The 24,575-nt window shown below is 56.1% G+C and overlaps 1 protein-coding gene across 3 annotated transcripts in view; it reads left to right on the top strand.

The window, feature by feature from the left end:
• Positions 1-2,040: 2,040 nt before the first annotated feature.
• The window catches only part of SMAD7 (SMAD family member 7), a 29,446-nt gene continuing 6,911 nt past the window's right edge, over positions 2,041-24,575 (top strand). Inside the window, exons 1-3 of one of the 3 annotated variants that reach the window (XM_070421130.1) lie at positions 2,041-4,261; positions 5,552-5,605; positions 11,309-11,380. In XM_070421130.1, coding sequence (XP_070277231.1) covers positions 3,652-4,261; positions 5,552-5,605; positions 11,309-11,380 — 736 coding nt within the window. In that variant the 5' untranslated portion in view covers positions 2,041-3,651. Of the gene's footprint in view, positions 4,262-5,551; positions 5,606-11,305; positions 11,381-24,575 lie in introns of all 3 variants that reach the window. The other 2 variants (XM_070421129.1, XM_070421131.1) reach the window with 2 other exon arrangements.

Below are 24,575 nucleotides of genomic sequence, written 5' to 3'. Positions count from 1 at the left end.
GATTTGCGGTGGAGTGCGGGAAACGTGTAAACTCGCGCCGATTGTAACTGCGTATTACCAAATATTTCATTTCAATCGAACCCATACTTCAAAAGATATAGGCATTTTAACGCGCCATCTTATATTTTGGCGGGAAATTCACCCGCAACCCAAGTGTTTTAAAAGTAATGTATACACTGAGTGGCCAGATTATTATGACCCCTCCATCAGTACTTCATTGACACTTGCAAAAATACTGAATATTGAAAACTTCCTAAGCAAATACTCAAGGTTTTATCATTATTATTATTATTATTTGCCTAACTATTCACTTCATTGTACTGACTGGGCGGTCATAATAATCTGGCCACTCAGTGTAGAATGCCAGCTTCTTTCCCATGCTGCAATGTTTCTGCGCTTGTCCTCTCTGGGTAGTCGGGACCCCCTTGCTTGGAGATGATTATGTAATCAGTGTTCCTGATTTTCTCTCATAGTTATATCTCCCAAGGTGCTGTTGGGTGGGTTTGGGTGAGGTCCAAATGGCCCTGTAAGTCCTATCCACTATGTTGATTCATATTTATTTATTGAGCATCTATTGCATGTCAGACACCTGTAAATTGCTGGAGGAGAGTGGGGCCGAGCTATAACGCAGACTCATTTGTGCTTGTTCCTTTTATGAATGTGTAATTTAGCTGGGAAAATGGAAATAGTACATCTCACCTTTTCTAAAGATCCCTTCAACCCCCCAATCAGTTTCATTGTCCTCCTGATCTCACAATTCTAAATGACATGAAAAAAATCGTATTTCATGAAATAAGATGTGAGGTTAGATCACCATGCCAACTAGTGGCCTCGTTAATACCGATGCCTATATATTTAAATCAGTACGTTTCTCAGTACCATCTGCTTTCACAAACTAAAGGCTTCTGGTCCTCTGCCCTACCAATGCTTTACCCGTTTCCATGCAGTCATCTGTCAGCGGGTCTAGGCTTCCCCCAGACCTGGAGTCAGGGCATAAACTCTCTGACCCTAAGCACCTTGAAAGCTACCGGGCCAAAGAGGGCGCAGAAACAGCCCCGCATGCATATGCATGTCCTGGGCAGGTCTGCTCCAAAGGTAACCTTCCCGCGCCGGGAGGCGGGGTGACTGAGGTCTTCCGGGCTCCAGAGGAAACCTGGCGGCGGCGGGCGTGCGAGCCCCTCCCGCTCCCCTTCTCTCGCCTGGATGCTGCCCCTCGCAGCTCGTCAACCAGCCAAATGCATTCCAGAGCTGCGCACAAGACACACTTCTCCAGGCAGTCCTAGAAACCCGAGCTCGGAGCGGGAGAGGGCGGGAGGAGCGCCCGCCCGCCGCTGAGGTCACATTCGCGCCGCCTCCCCGCCCTCGGCGGCCCGGCTGTTCCCTCCAGCGCACACCTCCCAGGGCCTCGGTCCAGTCCAGTGTAAATGTCTTTTAAACCGAGACAGCGCTCTCCTCCCCCTTCCCTCCCGCGCGGCCAAGGGATCTGCCGCCAGGGCCTTTAAAACAAAACGAATGAATGAAGCGCTAGGGCAAGCGCGCGGGACAGCCACGGCGAAGCTCCCCGGGCTGGGTCTCCATCGAGCCGCCGACCGGCTCGTTCTGCTCCAAAACTCGTCTGCGAAGCCCGCTGGGTGCCCTCGGGGCTTCCCATTTCTCCTCTGATCGGGCCAGATCTCAGTCGACTCTGGGAGCCTCTTTGCTCCCCACCTTTATTCGCACCCCCCCACCAAGGTTCCCCTCTCTGCAAACCCCGGAGGGGGTGGCGGTGGCGGGGGGCGGGGGGAAGAAATAGCTTTTAGAAACCCGATCTGTTGTTTGCGAAACACAATCGCTTTTTTTTTTTTTTAAAGCGACAGGGTGTCTAGACGGCCACGTGACGAGGCCGGAGCCGGGCGCGCCACTGCGCAGTGGAACCAGCAGAGCAGAGGGCCCGCGGGGGGTGGGGGGGAGGGAGGCGGCGGCGGCTGGGGGCGGGGGAGGGAAGGGGGAGGAAGGAGGAGGGAAGGGGGCGGGGGCGGGAGGCCTTGCGGGAGGCGACGAGCCTGGGGCACACTCACTCGCTCGCACGGCGCGCGGAGGATCCTGTCCCCGAGCCGCGCCAGCCGAGCCAGCCGGGCGCCTTGCTCGGTCCGCTCGCCGCGCCGAGAGAGCTGCTCCAGACAGAGCCAGCCCGCCGGCGCCGAGCTGCCGAGAGCCCGGCCCCAGAGCCCCTGAGTGCGGCGCGGCGAGCCCCCGGAGGCGGCAGAAGGACCCGAGTGCCAGGAGAGGGCGGACGGGGGACAAGGAGGCTCCCGGCGCGACGAGGAGACTCTCAGAGGAGGAGGCGGCGTGAGGACACCGGGGCCTCCTGCCGCGGCAGCCGGGTCGAGGCGAGCAGCCCATACCGAGAGCTTGGCGGCCAGCAGCGGCCAGGGGAGGGGGCGCCGGCGGCCCCCGCACTAGCCAGCAGCTTGCGCCCAGGAGGGCGAGAGCGCGCGACCCGCCAGGGGCCCGCTGCCGCCGCCGCGCCGCCCTCCCCCGCGCTGTCAGCCCCGCCGGGCGCAGCCGCCGCCGCAGCATCTTTTGCCTCTGCGCCCCCGCCAGCCCCGAGGAAGTCCCCGCCGAGGACCAGAGCTCCTGGGAGCGAAGGAGGAAAGACCAGAGACTCCCCTAAAACACCCAGATGCAGAGGATTGGAGGAGCCTCGCCAAAGCTTTCTGTGGATTAAAAAGATACGATTTTTTTTTTTTTTTTTTTGGCAGAAGAAACGGAGAGGAAGACCAGCGGGGATCTGCAAGGAAAAAGGGGAGATGTAACTCGTGGATACATTTTTTTCCACCCTTCAAACGTCTTGCTCTACTTTGTAAACATTTTCTTTTTCTTTTTTTTAAAACCCCAGCTCAAGTCTGACGGCCCCAGATCTCCAGTGTGCGAGGAGGTGGTGGTGTTTTTCATTTGGGGCTTTGCATATTTGGTTATTAGATTTTGAGCCTTTATTTCGCCAGACATCTCATGCGGGGTGAAGTCCACTCGGCCCCCTCCTCCGAGTCTTCGTGTGCACGGAATTTGAGGAGATCCGGTTACTAAGGATATAGAGGAAAAAAATAAATCGCGTGCCTGCTTTTTAAAAAATTGCCTGCTTCTCCCCACCCCCAAATTAAGTTGCTTAGCAAGGGGGAAAGAGGCTTTTACCTCCCTCCAGCAGCTCAGCCGAACGCCTTCCGTTTTTTGCCCCCGCGGATCTTCCATGTAGGAAGCCGAGGCTGGCGAGCCCGACAGTCGGGAGCCGCTGCGGGGGGGCCTCTTTTTGGGGAGGCGCCGACCCCGGCAGGCTTCGCCGACCCCAGGGAAGCGGCGGCTGCGTTCCTCCGGGGTGCGCCGGGGCCCGAGAGCCGCGCTCGGCGCGGGCCGCGCGGGGTGGGGCAGCCGGAGCGCAGGCCCCCGAGCCCCGGCGGGCGCCTCCGGGCCCCCGCGCGCGCCCCGGCCTCCGGGAGACTGGCGCATGCCACGGAGCGCCCCTCGGGCCGTCGCCGCTCCTGCCCGGGCCCCTGCTGCTGCTGTTGTCGCCTGCGCCTGCTGCCACAACTCGGCGCCCGACTTCTTCATGGTGTGCGGAGGTCATGTTCGCTCCTTAGCCGGCAAACGACTTTTCTCCTTGCCTCCTCGCCCCGCATGTTCAGGACCAAACGATCTGCGCTCGTCCGGCGTCTCTGGAGGAGCCGTGCGCCCGGCGGCGAGGACGAGGAGGAGGGCGCGGGGGGAGGTGGAGGAGGAGGCGAGCTGCGGGGAGAAGGGGCGACGGACGGACGGGCACATGGGGCCGGTGGCAGCGGCGCAGGCAGGGCTGGCTGCTGCCTGGGCAAGGCGGTCCGAGGTGCCAAAGGTCACCATCCCCACCCCCCAGCCGGGGGCACCGGTGCGGCCGGGTGCGCCGAGGCGGATCTGAAGGCACTCACCCACTCGGTGCTCAAGAAACTGAAGGAACGGCAGCTGGAGCTGCTGCTCCAGGCCGTGGAGTCCCGCGGCGGTACGCGCACCGCGTGCCTCTTGCTGCCCGGCCGCCTGGACTGCAGGCTGGGCCTGGGGGCGCCCGCCGGCTCGCAGCCCGCCCAGTCGCCCTCGTCCTATTCGCTCCCCCTCCTGCTGTGCAAAGTGTTCAGGTGGCCGGATCTCAGGCATTCCTCGGAAGTCAAGAGGCTGTGTTGCTGTGAATCTTACGGGAAGATCAACCCCGAGCTGGTGTGCTGCAACCCCCATCACCTTAGTCGACTCTGCGAACTAGGTAAGAAGTTGTTCGGCGCCCACCCCCTCCCCCCGGCGCTGCAGTGATGGAGGAAAAGCCCCCGTGGGCTGTGTGTGTGGGGAGCCACCGCTCCGGAGGGGAGTGTCCAGCCCTTCCTGGTGGGAGACTTGGGGACGAGTGAAGAAGGGACAGGGAAACTGGAGGGCGTTCCCGGGGGTTCCCTTACAGATGCTTCTCCTATGCTGTCCCGGTGGCGGCTGTGGCGCGGCTCGTGCACACTCTGCAGACAGGCGGTTAGAAATTAGGCGTCCTCACTTCCGGATCAGCTAAGGGGTGCAGAGAGAAGTAGGGGTCACGCCTCCCCCGCACCCGGAAAGGCGTTGAGGTGTGTGGCCGAGTTGGATTTGGTCCAAGCCCGCCAAGGAAGGCTGGGAGAAGCGAGCTGTAAAGGCTGGGAAGTCTCTGCTCCTGTAGTCAATACGGAGAGTCACTCGGGCGCAGGGGCCTGGATACTGCCCTGGCCGCGCAGCTCTAGGGATCTGGGGGCAAAGAGGGTTAGGATGGGAGGCCGGACCCTCACAACTCTACCCTCCACGCTGCCAGCCCAGGGTCACAGAGAACAAGGAGTCAGAAGTTGGTTGCTCCCTGCTTCCCTTTCTTCCCGCCCCAGAAAGCACAGCGTTCACTGTAGGGGGTCGTCTGCCGGCCCCTCCGGCGCTGCCCTTCCTGCGCTGGGCCTGGACCGAGACCCCAGCCGCCGCCTCTCTGCCCGGGCGGCCTCCTCCACTGCTTCCCTTTTTTCTGGGTCTAGGTGCAGGGTGGGGGAAGGGTGCGCCCCGCTGCCAACAGAGCCTCCTAAGTCCACCAGCGCACTTGGGGTGTCTCTGGGGTGGGCTGGGAAGGGGAGCCGGGTGCTCCCCCGCGGGTGCCACCGGAGCGGCGGGGGCGGGCCGGGGCGGGGGTGCCGGGCGCTGGGAGCGGGGTCTGAAGTTCGGGGACTAGGAGCGGGGGCTCTGTCGCCCCCCGCCTTGGGAACCGAAGTGCGCGGCCCGCGGAGCCGCGGCGGGCCGGGTGGTTTCCAGCCGGGGCCGGCGGAGCGCCGCGGTGGCGTCCGCAGACGCGGAGGAGCGGAGCCCGCGGCTGGCGCCAGGCGGCCTCTTTTGTTTATCTGACAGCTAAATATCAAGGCGATCACCGCCTCGCGGCCCTGCCTCCAACCCCCACAGCTAAGACAAACAGTTGGGCTGAAAGAATGCCTCTGTTATCGTAAGTTTTTATCTCTGGTTCTCATGGCTCGGCCTTTATTTTCTCTTACTTTCTTAATTCCAGAGTCTCCTCCTCCTCCCTACTCCAGATACCCGATGGATTTTCTCAAACCAACTGGTGAGTGGATGATTTTAAAAATATCCTTCGTCTCGGGAGTGAGACACAGAGCCTCTAGAACGCGGGTTTTTATGTCCTGGCAGCGGCCTGGGGAGGCGCTGGGTTTGCCTGGAGGTGGTTATAGGTTTCCTGTGCTGGAAGTTTGGATTTTTCTGTTTTTGTTGTGGCTGGAGATTATATGTATGCATATATGTATATGTACGTGTGTGTGTGTGTGTGTATAAATTTTTAAAGAGTTTCTTAGATGTGCTTTACAATTTCTTTTTTTCATGTATTTGCACCGGGATCAAATTGGCTCAGGTTTATTAACACGTGGAATTTGATCCACGCAGAAGTGTCTTGGGAGCCAAAGAGGGCAGGTTGATGGGAACATTTGGAGGCTTGGTGAGCGCCAGTGGAGTCAGGGGGAAGAATGGATAATTCGGTGGAAGGGAAGGCAGTTTAAAAAGGTGCAGAGAAGACTCTTGTTGGGAGTAAAAGGTTTAGAAGATGTAAGAAGCCAAGACAAAACCACCCTCATGGGTTTCCTCTCCTCCCTCCCCGGCAAGTCAGCACTCCTCCCGGATTTTCTCAGAATTCTAGGTCGGGGCTATAAAAGTTTCTGGCATAGCTCTGCCTGCCTGTTGCTTTGTCACCGGGTGGCATGGGGCCAGGGCAAAAGCTCATTGGAGACTGGCACCAGCCCTGTTGTGATTGTCTGCATTCAACTCCTGGCTGGCAGTGCAGGGCTCACCCTATGGAGCTGACAGTGCCCGGGGGAGTGGAGAGTGGGGGGGGGTGGGTCAGCAAGGCAGGGAAGGCAGGGCTTGGGGGTGACCACGGGGTGGCCCTGTGTCCAGGAGCCCCTTCTTACGGAGGGAGGTTCCTCAGCTGAAAAGTAGTGATTGTAGCTTTGAAACTCTGTGCTCTGTGTACTGGATGCCTGGAAAATAGAATGTTATTTTTTGCCAAGGTTCTGAGAAAAGTGGAGGGTTGGGCCTCATTTCGCTCTTGGAATTCTACAAGTCCTTCGCCTCCTGAGTTTTGCCTGTTGGGCTTTCCCCCCACTAATTAAAAGTTTTGCTGGGGCGTTGTCATAAATTAAATACTTTAATGAACGGTGTAACCGAAGCCCACAGCCCTCCCGGGACTCCACGCCGCTCCCTCAAGTCGGGCAGGCGTTGCTGCTTGCCTGGTGCCTGTCTAATAAGTGGCCTGCAAAGCATGTGATATTTTGCTTTCGATTTACAAAACACCAGATAAATGGTCATTAATGAGGAGATAACCAGCTCTCTGTATTTGTAGCAAATGTTCACGGAAATTATCAAGCCCTGTTTTCTCAAAGAATAACTTTGACAGGGTTTTTGGCTGCAAGACTCAAGAATTCTTTCCTGAGGTTAGCTCTCCAAAGGCCACCTCTGTGTTGTTTTCGTTTTTTTTCTTCCATAGTCTTCAAATTTGGAGGTTTTCCCCAAAAGAGAGACAGACCAGTCACCTTGATACCCCCCTGGAGTTAAAGGCAACTAAGGGTAAAATGTCCCCAGAAACCTATACCCATAGAAGAAAAGGGTTATATTCTCTTGGGTTTCCTGCAGAGATACCGGAATGAGCCTGCTCACCGGATTTAAGCGGCCATCCTGCCAGGCCAGGACATTGCAGTGAGCGGAGTGATATATTTATTCATTAGCAAGTGTTGACATTAGGTAGCAAAATGTGTGTAAACAGAGAAGCCACAAAGACAGGAATGTGCCATTTCCAAGGGGGAGAAAAGTTCTGCAGATCAGCCAATAGGAAGTGATTAACCTGCCAATCGGAAACTCGAACAGCTGGTTACTCACCCAAAATGCTTTGTGTAAAATAAAACAACAACAACAAAAAAGAAATGAAGAAAAGGTGGTGGTGTTTGAGGACATGGAGGGTGGTAGCAGGGGAAGCCCCGGGGAAGGAACTATCCTGACAACATGGAAGGGGCTGCGGCTGGTTTGCTGGCTACTCGGCCAGGGGTGATGAGGTCAGATACACAGACGGGGCTCCCCAGGTTTTTCTCCTCATCTTATATGTGGGAGAAGAATATTTGGCTGGGGAATTTAGATCTGCCACTTACATGCATTCTTTATTACTTAAAATCTTTAAATTTTAAAGATTTCAGAGAGGAAGGGGGAGAGGGGGAGAGAGAGATAGAAACATCAATGATGAGAATCATTGACCCGCCTGCCTCCTGCACACTCCACACTGGACCTGCAACCCGGGCATGTGCCCTGACCGGGAATCGAACCCTGACCTCCTGGTTCATAGGTTCACTGAGCCACGCCGGCTGGGCTGCCACTTACATTCTTAAGTTTCTAAGCTCTGGGTGGAATTTTTGGTCTTGGGTTACTAGGTGAGAACCGGTCATAAGGCTTTCACAATGGACAACTGTTAAAATCTCAACCAGTTGCGCAACTCAGGGAATCCTTTCTGTGAAGTCCTCCAACTTGAGAAGAGGCAGTGGGAAGGGGGCTGGGTCCTAACCTGCAGCCGTCGGAGGGACCCGGGGCTAAAAGCCACGCTCCACTGTGGTTCAATGCCCCCTCTGTGAGGGCCTGACATTTGTTGACCCGGGTGCCAGGCGGTCCCAGCCAGCAGCATTTTCTGGGAAGGAGCGTTAGAGTAGACATGGCTGAACCTAGGGACAGGGTGGCTGTGTGCCCTGGGGCAATCAGAAGTGACGAAGACCCTCTCCTTCCCTTATTGCGCCAGGGGTAAGGGCATTGTGTTTGCAATTAGATCTCTCTTCATGGAGTGGGGATGGCTCTGCAGGCTTGGCTCCTTGTGCCCCAGGGTTTGAAGCATGGCTGGGGACGGGGGCTGTTGCTGGGGGTTAGGCCCAGGGAGCTAGTGTTCATTGGCAGATGGAGCCTCCAGTTGAGAAGTTAGGGCCCTAACCTGCCTTTACCTGCTAACTCGGCCTACTCTCCACCTTTTCCGGGCCTCTTTATAAATCCAGGTGGTCAAAGAGTTACCATTCATTTGCTCAGTTTTTGCTTCATTCATTCATTCATTCATTCTGCAGGCCTGATGATGTGCCTGCCTAAAAACTGGGGTACTTCCAATGCAGTAGGTTGTCCTTCTGTGACCAGGGTTATGGATTGGGGCAGAGCTGGGACGCTCGGTGTTTGGTGGTGGTGGTGGTGGCGGCAGTGGGTCCTCTGTCCTGGACAGCGTTTAGGAAGCTAGGAACTAAGTTGACAAGACTGTCCTGGCTCTGGACACCTTGTACTCCTCCACTGATCCCCAGGCTTGCGTCTCCTAGGACAGTGTTCTCCAACCGGTGGTCCGAGGACCAAGTGGTCTGCGAGGTCCGAAAGGTTGGCGACCGCTGTTCTAGGACTCGCGCTGCTGGGAGAGGGAGTGAGCTCCCACAGGCCCCACACTTGCTGGGTGCTTGGCAGTGTTTAGGCTTTAGGAGTGTGTGCCAGCCTGGGCTCTGGGGAGTGGGCATCACCAGCCGAAGCGGAGCCCCTGGCTTTGCAGCTGTTCTCTGGCTGAGCAAGTGATGGAGGTGTGGCTGCCTTGACCTTACTTTACAAGCCTTGGCCATAGCTTGGGGCCAGTCTGGATGCGGAAGCTTCTTGGCCTGCCTGCTGCAGGGCAGGGAGTGAGGGCTCCGGTGGCCTGGGGACGGAGCATTTGGGACAGGTGCTGAACCCTTGGGCATGGCCCAGCGCACCGGGTGGTCCCTTGGGCTAGTCAATGACGCCTCAGTTTACCTGGGTGCCAGTCGAACAGGTATACTTTGCTACTTCACAGGGGTGGTAGGGAGGCCTAATTAATGTTTGTAAATCCCTCCTGAGATCAAAGACTCTGCAGAAGGGCAGAGCACCATTTCATAAAAACGCTTGTGGTTGCCAGTGCGGAGCTGGCTTACCTTTGATCTGAGACAGGCCGACACCCTGAATGTGGTCCCGGCTCTGCTCTGAGAGGCCGGGCCCTTCCTTTGAAACACACCTTGCCCTGGGATTCAGCCAGCCAAGACTGGGTGGGGGGAGCAGAGCGGAGCGGAGCGCCCTGGATAAGTCATCATGGTTGATGTGGGAGTGTCTTTCATTTGGGGGTAGGTAGCAGCCAATCTGTAGAACCTGCAAAGACCGTCCAAGTAGCTTAGAAAGTGCAGGGGACACACCATGCAACAAGCAACTCCATTTCCTGCCCTCCCCCATTGTTTTCCATTTGATTGAGTGTATCCTGTAAAACTGTATATTCCTGTGAGGAATTGTACTTTACACTGATACAATGAGATCAGACACAGGCTCTCTCTTCCCTGCCTCCCACCACTCCTCGTTTTCCCCTCTCCGGGTTAAGAGAGTTCTTGAAAAGTTGTTTTTCCAGCCTGAGAGAATGCCACAGAATGCTGGAGAGGGATGAGAGAGAGCCGAGGGGGGTAGGCAGCCAGAAACACAGAGGTGCTTGGGGGTTACCTGTAGGCCCCCTACCTCCCTTTATCAGGTCATGGAAACAGCTGCAGGGCTAGTCAAAGGCTCCCGTGGGCTACTGGCCTCCAGACTGCTTGTTTGCTTGGTTTCCTATTGACCAAGTGGTTTCAGTGGGAAACTGTAACGCACATCCAGGTACCTGCTGCTAGTGGCCTGGGCTGGGGACCGGCACCTGCAGCATCCACCCTGGTGTGGTGTTTGCTGCCGAGCCGGAAGCCCCTTCTCTGAGCCAGCCTTTCTCGCTGGACTTCAGTAAGACAGGGTCTGGTGTAGTTTTGTTTCCTGGGACTAATTAGTTCTGATTTGTGGGTATTTTTTTTTTTTAATTGCTTGGAGGGAAGTTGGCAAGTCTATCTGTCCGATTTCTCAGCTCGGTTTGTCATTATCCTCATTGGCTCTCAGGTCACTGGGGCTAGCACCTGAGGGTTCCAAAGACGCGAAGAGAAGCTTATAGTATAGTGAGCGCAGACAGGATCTGAAGGGAGCTCACGTGCTGGGTGCCAGAAAGCGAGGGCAGGGAGCCTTGCAGGCCCGGGGTTGCCCGGGAAGGTTTCCAGAGATGGGGAGTGTGGACTAGGCCTGAAGCAGGTAGAGAGCGTTTCCCCTCCGGCTGGGAGTCTTGCTGGGAATGTTCTTGCTCTTGATCTGGTGGTGGCTCAACACAGGTGTACGCATGAGTACAGGTCATGGAGTTGTACTTGAGAGGTGGATTCTCTCCTGTGTTTGTTGCACCTCAATTAAAAAGGAGAAAGAAGCCCCTGTAGCCCAACCCCCGTCTTGAGAAAGTCCTAAGAACTGGGAAGTTTGTCTTGAAAAAGATGAGGTTGAGACACTGGACCATAGGGGTGGCAGAGAGGCCCCTGGGTCCAGGCAAGGAGGCCCTGGGAGCCATGGCAAGGGAGACGGCCGCCAGGGTTGAGAGTCAGAACCTGGGCCCCCCTTTGACCTTGGCAGCTACCTGGTTTCCTCAATGGGGGAGAAATTCCAGCCAGTCTGCGATGGAGCCTGACTTGACTAATGATTAACTGGCCTCGGAGGAGCCCAGACGGGTGACAAGGTGCTGTGGTCTGTCTTATGATGGGCAGCGGGCCCTGGGCGGCCCATTCATACTCTGCCTCGTGGCTGGGAGTCAGCCGTTTGGAATGTGTGGTTTCTCTTTAATGCTGGTTAGAATGTGCTTAAAAATTAATCTTGGTGTTTTTATTTATTTGTGTATTTATTTCTTTCTCTCCCCTTTTCACATCCGCAGCAGACTGTCCAGATGCTGTGCCTTCCCCCGCTGAAACAGGGGGAACGAATTATCTGGCCCCTGGGGGGCTTTCAGGTAAGACACCTTCTCGGATTTTCCTGGCAAATTCCAAGACCTTGAAATTACTGGAGTCGGAGGAAGGGGGGCGGAGGGGTGGCCAGCCTTCTGTCACCCCAGCTGGTCTGGGATTCTCACTTTTCTGTGCATTAAACTGGATGTGATCTTGGTGTCGCTGGGGCCCTTCAGCTCATCATTCTGAAGCCCCCGACACACCAGGACACAGGGCCGCTCCGTGGATGAGGAAATGGGGTCCACCTGGGACGGGTGTTGTGCTGTGTTTTATGGTGGTTGTTAAGCAACTCCTGGCTGGGGGCTTCCACTTGGCGACCTTGTTGTCATTCGTTCATAGGTTTCAGCTCTTGTTTTTGCTCTTGTCCTTTGGGCTTTGGGCGTCTCCAAGGGGAAGGGTCCACTTTTCGGGAACTTGTCGAAGACAGGTCCCAAGTGTAGGATGGGCGTTCAGAGCAGAAGCCCTTGATGCTTCTCCAAGTCCTAATTCCCCATCCAGCTCAGGGCCGGATGACGGATGCCAGCGACAGGATCTGGGCACTGAGACACAGGCACTAACGCTGCTGCTACCCAGGAGGGAGGGTTTTCCTTAGAGCTGGGGGTTGTGGGATTGGATGAGGGGCGTTGGGTAGCCCGAGCATCATTGTCCCTGAGAGAGGAGAAGAGAGTGATAAACTTGGAGAAACTCACTAGCAATGTACCTGAGAGGCATTGCTGTTCTTTTCCAAAGCCATCCTGTTTCCACCTGTCTTTCCCGCCTCAGGATGCCACCACTGGATTTTCTAAGAACTAGCTACAGCAAGAGGAAAGTAACCTGGGGGAACATTCCAGCAGAGTCTGGGCATTTGTCCTTTCTTGCCTTTGTTTGGGGCACTGGTGTAGGACCACGGCGGTTCAGAGGGAAGCTGTCAGACTGTCTGTGGGGGACTGGGGTGCATCCTGTCCTGTGAGGTGCCTGACTGGTCATCCCGGACAGTCCCGCCCAGCGCCTCTCCAGGAATGGAGCTTGCGGAGAGTGTCTTCAGGGAGACCTTGTTTGTTTTTATTTCTATGCAGTATATACTCTGAGTGTTATCTGAGACAGAAGGGATTGTTGACTCAAAGCTCCTAATGAAAACTGAGCTGGACAAAGTGGGACCCCCAGAGCGGGGAGGGGGCTCAGGCTGGGAGGGAGGGAGGGTGGGAGTGAGCCGGAGCTTGCGAGGAGGGGAGGCCACGCGGACACGGGAACTGCGTCTTTTCTGCTTTCTAAGGCTCCGAGAGTTCCTGAAAGAAAGAAGGCCAGGGAGAGGAAAGGGTCTGGGCAAAATAACACTGGGGATGCTGTTAGATGGTTTTGTTTTTTAAATCCTGAGCGTGCAGGAGGGCACCCAGCCCCTCTGAACCACATGAAGTAAGCAGGGGAAGTGGCAGCTTTGAAAGGGGGCCTTGGGAAGGTTTGTCTGATTGATAACATCTTGTCTGTCTCCTCTGCTGGAGGAAGTGACGACACCTCCCTGTGCACCCCACAGCTGAGCAGTGCGACCCACTAAACAGGACACCCCGCGGAGCCCCTTCTGAGATGGGTGGGCTTCTTGTCCCAAAAGCTTTTCCAGTTCTAGAAAGAAACGGGGTGTGTGTGTGTGTGTGTAAAACAGCTATTAAACCTGCCCCCCCCCCCCCCCCCCCCCGTAATTGCAACCAGTTAGATGAATGAGGAGCTGCTAGGAAGGCATGCTTGCCTCTGAAGGGATCCCGTGGTTTAACAAAACTGCAAGAAGGAAAAAAAAAAAGGGGGGGGCCCCCAACATGAAAGAGCATTTGTTTTGAATTTCAGCTCTTGATTTACTAATTCCCAAGGCTTCAAAGTTTGAGCTCTTTCTTCTTTCCGTTCGGAGTTGGAGCAGTTTATTAATAATGTGCCGAGGGGGGGAATTGAAGAAATTGTGTTTTGGGTTGGTGCCCGCGGTTTGGGGGTGTCTGGAGGGGAGGTGATGGGCATGGAGAAAACCTAGGGTTACACCCTTTGCATCGAGAATGCCCCCCCCAAAAGATGATTGTACTGGCCGGGGGCCAGGGCAGAGGGTTTTGTAAATGGAGACAGCCCAAACCTCCTCCTCTGCAAGAAGTTGATCTTTCCATGGGGGCGTGGGGGGCAGGGCGGGGTGTGTCTGCCTTGCAGAGGATGAGGCCATTGGGGGCTGCGGTGGCTGCAGAGCCCCGGAGGAGGGGGGGGGGGGCTGCTGGGCAGGGGAAGGGGTTAGCAGAGGCAGGAGGGTGAGAGCCTGCTTTGGGGGATGGGGAGGTGGGCATCAAGGTGCGAGCGGTGAAAGCGCCCACCGGGAGTGCCCCCTCCTTCCCCTCCTCCGCCTTGAAATAACCTCTCTGAGTGTCTCTTTCACAGGCCCTGTGTGCTGTTTTCCTTCCTGTCCTGCCCCGGCCGAGAGCGGCCTTAATGAATGGGGCTCAGTTTAGGGTGGGCGGCAGGTCGGCAGCGGGAGCCAGGGCTTGATGCTCTTGGCACGGGAAGAAGGGAATGAAAAACAGCCGAATGTGAAAATGCGGGGCCTCGGCGGTGGGGGCGGGGCCGTGCTCAAAGGCATGCTCCTCCTGAAATGCAGGGTGATTCCAAGGCGGGCCCTTCCCTTTCCTGCGAGGACGGGGAGAGGAAGGGGAGTGGGCGGCCGGAGCCCTGGGAGCCGGCCTGCTGGCTGCGGGTCGGAATTCCAGCCTCGCAGCCAGCGGGGCTGGCCGGGGACAGGCCCTGGCCTTCGGGCCTGCGGCGGGCAGACCCCACCCCTGCACGCTTCCCCGGGCTGGGAAAAACGGCTCATTTTTAGAAGGCTGGGACTCGGTTCCAGGAGGTCGTACTTTCATTTCTGATAGCCAGCGCTCCGAGACAGATGGATTGCTCCGCGCATGGCGGGTGGGGGGCGGTGGGGGGGATGGTGCGCACATGCGCACCAGCGAGCTGTGCTGCCGACCCCCGGTAGACAGTCCCATGCGCAGACCCATGAGCAGACAGGTGCCCGCAGGCGGGTCTGGGACCGGCCTGGGCCCCTCTCGCATGGGTCGATGGCCTTGAGCATGTGCGCTTTGGGGGCAAGGGAGTGAGTGTGGGTGGGTGGGTCCTGAATTGTGACTTGTGGCCCGGGTTCGGTGCCTTTTGAAAGGCATCTGACTCTACGACTCCAGAAGCGGCCCTTGCTGCTGGGAGGCGTCCTGGCCTAGGAAGGACCCGCCTGGGGAGGGGCGGTCTGACCCTGACAGGAGCTTCCAGGTTCGGCTTGCTGTTGGAAATGGAGGGGATTGGCTCTCAGAGCTTTCGCTGTGTCTCTGGTGATGGAACGCATGTGCTAGACACTGTCATCTCTGCAGCTCCCATCTGTGGTTGCAGGGAGGGGGCTTTTATTGAGCGTGCCTGCTGTCCTGGTTTGGGGGAGGGGGAGAGAAGCACCCTCTCACTTGGAAGTTGTAGGTTATTCACCCGTTCTCCAGCCTCCTCCTCTATCTACGGCAGTGCCTGGAGCTGGCTGGGCTTCACCCGGACAGACCTCACCCGTGGGGGCAGGGAGTGGAGGCCGGCCACCACTTGTACGTGTTTAATCTTCCAAAGAGGTGGCACTGTGGGCTCCCAGGAGGGCGGTGGGCGGCTCTGTCCCACCATCCCAAGGGAGGCCAACTCCTTCGCTAGGTCTTAAGGCCCTTGTAGAGTTTTGTCTGAGTCAGTGGTCTGCAAACTGGCCCCTTGAGTATGGCTCTTCCACAAAATACCGCGTGCGGGCGCGCACGTACAGTGCGATTGAAACTTCGTGGCCCATGCCACGGGGCCAAAGAGTCGCATGTGGCTCGCAAGCTGCGGTTTGCCGACGACCACTGGTCTGAGTGGTGGGAGTGTCCTTACAACAGCAGCCACTTCCGGAATCCTCCTTGATCCCTGCTGTCATCCATGGTAGTCTCAGGAGTCTTCAGAAATACCTGTATGATCTGAAAATTGGGTCCTGGCTCAGTCCAAGTAGCTTGGGAAAGCTTGCTCCTTTTTTTAAGGAAAGCTATTCAGCCTCATGTGAACAATTATGTATTGTCTGGCTTGGGTTGGTGATGGCAAACTGGGAACCCCGGGGGCTGTGGCTGGGTTTTTGGGGTCTCCTTCCCCTGCCTGGGAACAGGCAGCCTGTGGTCGCACTGAGCTCTCTGATGCCAGGTGGGGGTGGGGTGGATTGAACTCATCCAAGTAGCCAAGAGCATTCGGCTTGGAGGGATGAGTCAGATGGACCAGCACATGTGACCCTTCCCTACTCCCCAGGCCACGGGGAGAAGTGACAGTCTAATCTCTAGGGACCCAGTCCATATCTCGCTAGATGCCAGCATAGTGACTCAGGGCTAGGGCCCGCTCACCTGGGGCACACCCACTCTGTGAAGACCAGTCCCGGACAGTAGCTCGGGCTCTTGGCTGCCTCCCTCTGGAGAAGGGCTCACTGCTAAAACCCCTTTTGTCCCAGAAAGAATGAGGCTGATGGTCAGGCAGGGGTTAAATGCAGGGTGGCAGCATTTAAAGTCTGGGGCAGATGTGGGCTGCTCTGCCTGCCAGACGAGATGGGCTGCTGCCTCATGCATCCTGTTGTTGAGGCAGAACAGGCAACGGCAAAGGGGGGAGAGGGTCAGGGGAGGGCTAGGTGCTGGTGTAGCTTTTGGCCATAGTCTAGCACACTGCCCCGCCCTCCCCCTCGGGCCTTTTCTTTGCAGAGCCTGGCTGGGGCTGGGTTATACTTGAAGACCTGTGGGCCCCGACTGGTTTGGGTCAGTGACTGGAATCTCCTGAATCACAGTCTGTCGGTGGGGTCCTGGCATCCGTAGTTTTTGAAGACAAGTTGGGGAACCCCAGGTGTAAGGGGGTGGAAGGCTCTGTGTTCCCTCGGGGAGTTTCTTCGGTGGCGGAGCAGGTTTTCTGTGATTCTGTACAGTGGCCTCCCCTCATGCACCGTTTCATTTTCTGCGGATTCAGTTTCCCAGAAATAAAGCAGTTCCTAAGTTTTATATTGCGCCCCCTCTGAGGAGTGTGATGAAATCTCTCTCCATCCCATCCCTCCCCTCCTCCGTGAATCAGCCCTTTGTCCGGGGTCTCCACACTGTAGTAGACACTGCCTCGTAGCCTCACAGTGATCCGATCCACCCTTACCTTACTTCCTGATGGCCCCACAGAGAGAGAGCAGTGACGCTGGTGATGGGAGTGGGCCACAGAGAAGCCTGCAGAGCTTCCTTAAAGTGAAAAGGTGGCCGTCCTCAACTTACACCATCACGAGAAGGACGGTGAACAGTACAAGGTAGTTTGAGAGCGGCCACCTTCACATAAGCTGTATTACAGTACATTGTTGTAATTGCTAACCTGTTACTGTACCTACTTTATCAATTAAACTATCACAGGTATGTCTGTCTAGGGAGAAGCATAGTATATATGGGGTTTGGTACTATCCGCGGTTTCAGGCATCCGCTAGGGCAGTGATGGCGAACCTTTTGAGCTCGGCGTGTCAGCATTTTGAAAAACCCTAACTTAACTCTGGTGCCGTGTCACATATAGAAATTTTTTGATATTTGCAACCATAGTAAAACAAAGACTTATATTTTTGATATTTACTTTATGTACTTAAATGCCATTTAACAAAGAAAAATCAACCAAAAAAATGAGTTCGCGTGTCACCTCTGACACGCGTGTCATAGGTTCGCCATCACTGCACTAGGGGGTCTTGGAACGTATCCCCCTCAGATAAGGGGAGCCTACTGTATATGCTGCCGTTGTGAAGCATGTGAGTTCCTAGCTTTTTGAGCCTCTCCCCTAATAAGGCTCTTGCTCGATTGTAGAAACTTGACGAGGTGTGTTAACGCTGGGCCTTCCTCCAGTTGTCTTTGACGAAGAAGTGGCCCATGGGACAGGCTTTCCCTTTGGGGTGATAAAAATGCCCTGGAACCAGACAGTGGTGCTGGTTGCGCAGTTCTGAGAACGCACTCCATGTCACTTCGTGGTAAATTCCATGTTGTGGGTAGTTTGCCACAACTTTAAAAAGCCGTGCCTTGTGGCAGCTTTTAAGCACGTGCAGATACTTAGATAATCAATAAAAAACACCGACTCTGAGGATAAAAATGGAGAGACGCCTGTCGGCTGCCTGGGGTCCACTGTTGCTAGACACTTGTTTCCAAAGCACCTCTGAGGTCTCCTGGGGCTGGGGTGTGCGTCGATGCGCCCAGCTCTCTGACTCAGTTTACCTGAAGGAGAGTTCCCTATGGTGTGTTTTTCGAGCCTGACCTTTCTGTATGGGAGGTGTCCGCACGGGTTCCCCACCAGCTCGAGGCAGAGGCTGTCTCCCAAAGCTGGGGGTCCCCCCGACCTCCCGCTGGCTGATCAGACCCCTCCTCTGGCCCTGCTGCCGGAGCCCCGGCCCCCCCTGGTCGCTGTGACATCCTCGCCCAGGTTCTAGGGCCGCGGAGGAGGCGGGAGGCGCGCCGGGAGCCCTCCCTCCGTGGGAGCCTCGGGAGGATACTGTACAGGGCGGCCACCGGGAGGTCACCACTGGCCCTACCATCCTTCTCGCTCGTGTTGAATGGCGAGCCCCGAGCCTGGCGGCCTGCCTACTGTCACGGAGAGGCTTCCTCTCCGGGCTATTTTCAGCGGGAAGATATTATTAACTGCTGAGGCACAGCTCTGGATTTAGTGGCTAGCACACCGGGAAAGCAACCATCACCTGGTGGTGGCCACTCCACCAAAACACGCTGGCTCGTTTGGGGGACTTGGCTGCCTCCCGTCCCCTCCACTTCTCCTCATGGGGACCAGGGCCCTGGCCTCGTCCCTGGGGAAACTGATTGTAGACCCAGTACCTGCCGAAGAGAGAACGAGGCTTTTTTTTTCTTAAGCCTCCTCTTCCCGGGAGTAGAAAATGATAGTGTTTATCTTCTACGACGGGGAGATGTGGGGACAGGGACGGGGCACTGGGTGGAAAAAAGGAACTTTCTATAGAGTTCAGGACGGGGGTTTAAAACAGGGTGATAACTTTCACCTTGTAAGCGGACAGGAAATATTGGGACAAGACAGGAAATTGCATCATTCCTTTTATGAGAAGAACTCCAGAAAAAAAGTTGTTCCGTGAGAGGTAGTGGCCGGCCCTGTTCACCCCCTTCTTCCCTTCCAACCCCCACGAGAACTTTGGGGCCCTTTCTTTAAGAAAGAGGCTGTTTGAGAACTTTATGTTATTTTTATTATTTCAAAAAATATTTTACCAGAAGGGTCACCTTCAGTTGAAATGTTCGCGGCAGCCTTCGCTCCCGGTTCACTAAGGAATCTTTCAGGACTTGCAGCTTCCTTCCCCGGGCGGGCGGGCGGGCGGCGGGGCCAGGCGGCGCTTGGCTGGAAGCGAGTTTTGGTTTGGCTGTGCAGCCCTCCGCACTGAGCCCCACCCTGTGTCATTAGCTCTGTTTTAACTTGCAAAAAAAAAATTGTATGTGTTTTATTTTGGTGGGGTTGGGTAGGCATTTCCTCACGCCCTCTGTCCTTTCGCCCTGGGGTCTCCTTCCCCTAAATGGAGGAGGTGCCTGGCATTGGCAGGTTGGAACTCAGGGCTGCCTTTATTTTGAAGCCACTGAATTGCCCCTGCCCTCTACCCCCCCCCCCCCCCCCCCCCAGTTCCTTAACTCCTGAGACTGTTTCTAGGGCACCAGTGGGGAGTGGGGAGGAAATAGGCAGCAGAGTGTCCCTGGGACAGCCAAGCCCTGTAGCTCTGCTCTGCTCTAGGGGGAGGGGGCTTCCCCCAGAAAGAGAACTGGCCACAGTCCGACCCCATGGTGGTGTGGACTAGACGATGTTGACCTGGATATGAAAACGGCTTCCATGGACTCCTTTCTGGGCTTCGAAGTCTGATGATGCCATTGTTCTAGTGACCTGGGACAGGCCCCACCTGTGCTGCTGAGACGCTGGAGACAGAAAGAAAGCCGTGTGTGTGTGTGTGTGTGTGTGTGTGTGTGTGTGTGTGGCCTGCTTGCTCCCCACTGCCCCCCTCCCCCCAGCTTTTTCCCTTAGCGTGCGGGGTTTTGTTTTCATAACACGATGAGAGCCCTGGGGTGTGTAAAAGCATTGTTGAACACTCGGGGAGGGTAACTTGTCCAAACAGAGCAGGGCGCCAAGGCAGAAACACTGTGGGCAGGTGGTGTGCCCACAGAGGTTGCCAGGCCGGCGCCTGGCTTGGAGACGCCTCTCGGGACCCGCGCAGCTGTCTGGGAAGTCGCTGAGGACAGGGGTTGCCCTCTTGCCATCTCTACGGGGAGCCCAGGACAGGGCCTGCGCCTTTCTGGCTGACCCCTGCCTGCCTGGAGGGCACGGTTCCTCCCAGGGTGGGTTCACACGTGTCTTCCTCTGCCAGGTGTAAAGCAGGGCCGGCCGGCTGCTTTGAAGCCAGCGTGTCTCTGGTTCATTCATTTAGCAACTATTTATTGAGCATCTACTATGTGCCGGGCACTCTGGGGCATGGAGACTGCAGTTCTGGGCCCTGATAGAATGAAGAGCGGCAGATGAGGTGGCTTCTCTGAAGGTGCCGTTGGGTGAGTGACGCGGAGCCAGGCAGGGGGCTGCTTTCCAGGCAATCTCTCCAGGGCAGAAGGAGCCAGGTCCCGTGGGCTCAGAGCCAGGCCTGGGGGTGCATGGACAGACCCCTGGGGTGATGGGAGCTCGCCAGGCAGGCTGAGGACTTCTGTCATCGGTTTGCCCTCGGCTTCGATTGTGTGGTCTGTTGAGAGTTGATAACAACAAAGCTTGTGGATAAACAGAGGTCTGTCTCCTCCGGCTCTGGTTCCAGCCCCCTCCCTCCACACTTGTTGACGGTGAGGTTACAGCAGGAGGCACAGTTATAATCCAGACCCTGGCAGGGGCCTGGGTGTGCAGAGAGGTGACCAGCCAAGCACCGGCTCTCCCAGGGACCATGGCCAGGGACACGTGGAAGGATGGTGCGTGTTTCGTGTCCTGACAGCCACGGGGGAGGTGGGGTGTCTGGAAAGCCTGGGAGTTCGGACTTCCCTTTAGAACTCGGCGGGCTTGGTTCTCACGAAGAGCACCTGGGGTGCACCTGTGCTTTCTAATTTGAAATCGGATGGTCAGGCCCATGTCAGGTCCCAGCCCGGGTGTGAGGCCTTGGCCTGTCTTGGGGGGAGAAGGGGCTGCATGCAGTCATCTCATACTCAGTTACCAAGGTGTTTCATTTTCACACTCATCCTGCAGGTCCCTTCCCTGGGGGCTGACTCATGCTAATTTAATCAGTCTTGCTCCTCAGTGGAGCCCGCTGGCCTCTGACTGGGAGAGCTGTTTGGGCCTGGAGTTAGATCCAGGGCAGAAAGGGCAGGACGCATGTCACCTCCAGTTTCATCCTGCAAAGGGGGGGGCTCCTGCTCTTCAGACAGAAGACAGCTGGATAACCAGACCCGGGGGTGTTGGTGGCTCTTGTCTGTTCATTTCTGTTTCCTTTTTGCTTTCTAACGTGGCTAGTCGCTTCATAGGAACCAACACCGTACGAGGCCAAGAAAGGCCTGGGCTCTGCTGTCCGTGGTCGCACCCCGGAGGTTAAACTGTTGTCTCCGTCCACCCACCTTTCCCACCTCCCACCACGACCAGTCACCTAATGAAGTTGGGAGTGTGTCCTACCCCAGTCGACGAGGTGGACTTGTGAGGCTGGAAAAGGGTCATGAAGAACCGTTCCCCTCCCCCCGGGGAGCATTTGGGGACCAGCACGGCCCCTTCCCCCTGATGAATCAGTAACCCAGAGGGAAAAGCAAAAGTTGAGCTCTTCTGTGATTTGGGGTGCACAGTACAGTTCTTAAAACGGATGGGCCCCCACTCCAGCTCAGTGGAGTCACAGTGAAAACCCGCTGAGGAGGAGGCCTGGAGTGGGGGCCTCCCCATCCATGTTAGCTAGAGGCCCGGTCAGGAGGGAGGGCTGAGAAAGAGTTGGATTGGGAAGGAAAGCAAGTGGTTGGACCTGGTCTTCCGAGTTCCTGCGGTTCCGACATCCTGTGATTTTGGGTTTTTGGTTTTGTGGTCGAATAGGAATGAGAGCCCTGTTGCTGAGGTAGTGGGATGGCTAATGGCTCCTTCCGTGCATGAATAGAGATTGTACTTACTCCTGTTTCTTGGCTTACAAACTCTTCCTAGAATGAGTGACAGCCAAGGAATCTTTCCCCAGAAAAATGAAAATGCATACCACTCTTGCATATATTTCCAGGGGTCCTCAGGCTTGCGGTGGGCCCCCCTGCACTCCGGGGACTGTGCAGGGGGAGTTTTGGGAGAAGCAGGGCCTTTTTCATTGTTCAGGGGAAGAAATATACCTAACATTTACCATCCTAACCGTCTACACGTGTAGGGTTCAGTGGCAGGAAGTACATCACATAGCTGTGCAACCATCACCACCATCATCTCCAGAACTTTCCATCTCCCCAAACTGAAACTCTGTGCCCACTAAACACTAACTCCCCGCTCTTCCCAGCCCCTGACAACCACTGTTCACTTTCTTTCTATGAGTTTGACTATTCCAGGTACCTGCTAGGAGTGGATCGTACAGTCTTTGCCCGTGTGTGTCTGGCTTAGGTTCATCCGTGTTGTAGCATGTGTCAGAATTGCCTTTCTTTAGATGTGTCTGTATACGGCCTGTTATCCGTTCTCCGTCGGTGGACACTCTGGTTGCTTCCAACTTCTGGCTGTTGCGAATAGTACTTCTATGAACACAGGCGATAAATCGTATCTTCAAAACTCTTCTGGGTTTAGACCCAGAAGTGGGATTGCTGGGCCACGTGGGGATTCTAGGGTGAGTGACATACAGCAGGGCCATCTTGACGTGTGTATCTGCATAGACTGAGCCCGCGGGCGGCCCATCTTACTCCTGGACGTGCAGCTGGGTGGGCCTGAGGGTGAGCCCTGGGCAGGGGCAGTGAGTGAAGAGCAGGGGTGGGGGTGGGGTGACTAAGTCTGCAGTAGTACAAGCCAGACCGGAGCCCGCATTTTAGAGGGCCTCTAAAATGAGGGGCACAGCACAGAGCAGCCAGCTCTTGGCGTTGGACTCCAGGGGCCCTGTGGTGGCAGCCCAGGGTCGGGGAGACTTTTCTGTTTTTTCATTCCGTTGGCTTCCTCACTGGAGGCTGGGAGGGCCCTGGAGAAGGGGGGACCTCCAGCCCAGGAGGTCCTGGGTGCTCTGGGGTGAAAGGGCTGGGATGGCTGAACAGTGAGTGTGTCAAAGCCAGAGAGATTAGATTACAGAGGCAGACAGAAGTAATGATTAACTTTCCCAGTCTGCACACTGTCTCCAGTCTGGCGTACTGTTGTTTTTCCCTGTAAGTACAGTGTGGGCCCCGGCCCCAACCCCCGGCCCCGGCCTGGCCAGGCCCTGGGTTGTAAAGAAAGAAGGAATGAGGTCTGGGAGTGAACAGGGGGTGGGGGGCGAAGGGGGCGGGGAGCCAGGGAGCCTGCTGGAGGAGGAGGCTTTTCCATCGGCTCCTGCACTGGAATTTATTGGCCGGAATGCAGTAAATGTTCAAAATGTCATCCCATCCAACAGTTTTCATAATTGTTATGGAACAAGGGGAGCTGGGGAAGGGGAGGGATGAAAAGGACTTTTGTTTCCTACTGTATTTTTCCACGTCTTCTGACGGTTTTCCCTACCAGTCTAGAAAACCTGGAGTTGAGTTGGAGCTGTTGGGGGGGAGGGGGGGGATTGGGGTGGGGGCAGGGTGGGGCCTGCGGCCAGGTCCTGGAGTGTCGTTCTGGGAGCTGGAGGTCATTGTCCACAGGGGGATTGATTAAAAGGGGCCCACAGAAAAGGCAGGACCAGGCAGAGCAGTCCTGTACCTCTGGGGGGTGTGTGTGTGTGTGTGGGGGGGGTGTCCTTTGGGAACATTGGCTTAAGCATGCATTTTTATTAAGATTCTTACAAGCTTTAACGTGTAGGCAACATACTTACAAGTGGTCAATAAAAAGCAGAAAGTGAGGGACATGTACTGGTTTCAGGAATGGTTCCTTTGTTGGATTCACGTGTGAGTGTACGTGCATTCCCAGTTGGGGATCCACATGCAGAATTTGGTGGTGGGGCGGGGGCGGGGGGGGTGGGGATCTCTGGACTCCCTCCAGGTAAGAAGTGGGTGGGTTTGAGATCTGATTTGACCACCTTCCTGTTGCCACCTTCACATGTGTCTTCCTGGGAGTGGCCAGCGGGGCTCCATACCCTGTGGGCGGGCGGGTAATGCCAGGCAGGCCTGGGGGGCTCCGTGTGCGCGTGTGTGCGGACCCCTTTCTGGAGAGCGCTGCGGAGTTATTTGGGGGTGTTGGTGGGAACTTTGCGGTGCGGCGTGGAGTGGAAAAGTCTTGACGTTAAAACTGGAGAAGTTTTAATGAGGCTGGATGTATGCTAAACAACAGCCAGAGAGGCCCATTTACTGTAAATATTATGAATGGAGTTGGCTGGGCTGGAGTCCCCACCCTTCCTCTGAGGCCTCTGCAGCGGGCAGGGCTGGCCTCCTCCGAAGGCTGGTACACGCTATAATTTGCATGGCTGACGGCTGGCGCACAGGAAGCCGCGTCAGCCGGGCTGGCGAGACAGACGGGAGCTTTTTGATTTCTGTGGCTTCCCTCCCCTGCCCGGCTCTCCCCTCAGCTATATTCTCCGATGGCCAAACACTGTTCTTAGGAAGGACCCCTGGGCTGGGGGGCCTCAGACTTGGACGTTTGAGGGGCTTTGGGAGGTGGGGGTGGGGCCCATTCGGGGAGCAGGGAAGTACATTTTACCTCTAGTAACTGATTACTCATCACAATTTGTCTGGAAGGCACAGTCACACGTAAGTCTTCTAGACCAGCAGGACCTGCCGATCAGTCAGCTCAGCTCGGAGAGTTTGCAGGAGGAGGGTGATGGTGGGAAACTTTAGGGCGTCAGGCCCGGCACGGAGGTGGGGGGTGGGGGTGGGCGTGTGCACGTTGGAAGGAGGATGGTGAGGAAGGAGACCCTTTTCCTGAGGGTCATGAGTGACATGACAGAGAGGACACAAGTGTGTGACTCCTTGAGGTTGAAATGTTGGTTTAGAGGTGAGCACAGCAAAATCTGACCCAGATCTCCTGGTCCTTTTGATTTTGTTTTGTTTGTTTTATTGTTGCAAATTAAATGCAAAAAATGTGCGCTCTTCTCCCCAAGTGATTTTCTTACTGTCCGGA

This window comes from Myotis yumanensis, unplaced genomic scaffold (assembly GCF_028538775.1).
Source record: "Myotis yumanensis isolate MYYU_CA2020_CCGP unplaced genomic scaffold, mMyoYum1.0.hap1 SCAF_7, whole genome shotgun sequence".
In the NCBI taxonomy this organism is placed as follows: Eukaryota; Metazoa; Chordata; class Mammalia; order Chiroptera; family Vespertilionidae; genus Myotis; species Myotis yumanensis.
The sequence above is the reverse complement of the archived record's forward strand: the minus strand, read 5'-3'. Positions and strand labels throughout refer to the sequence as shown.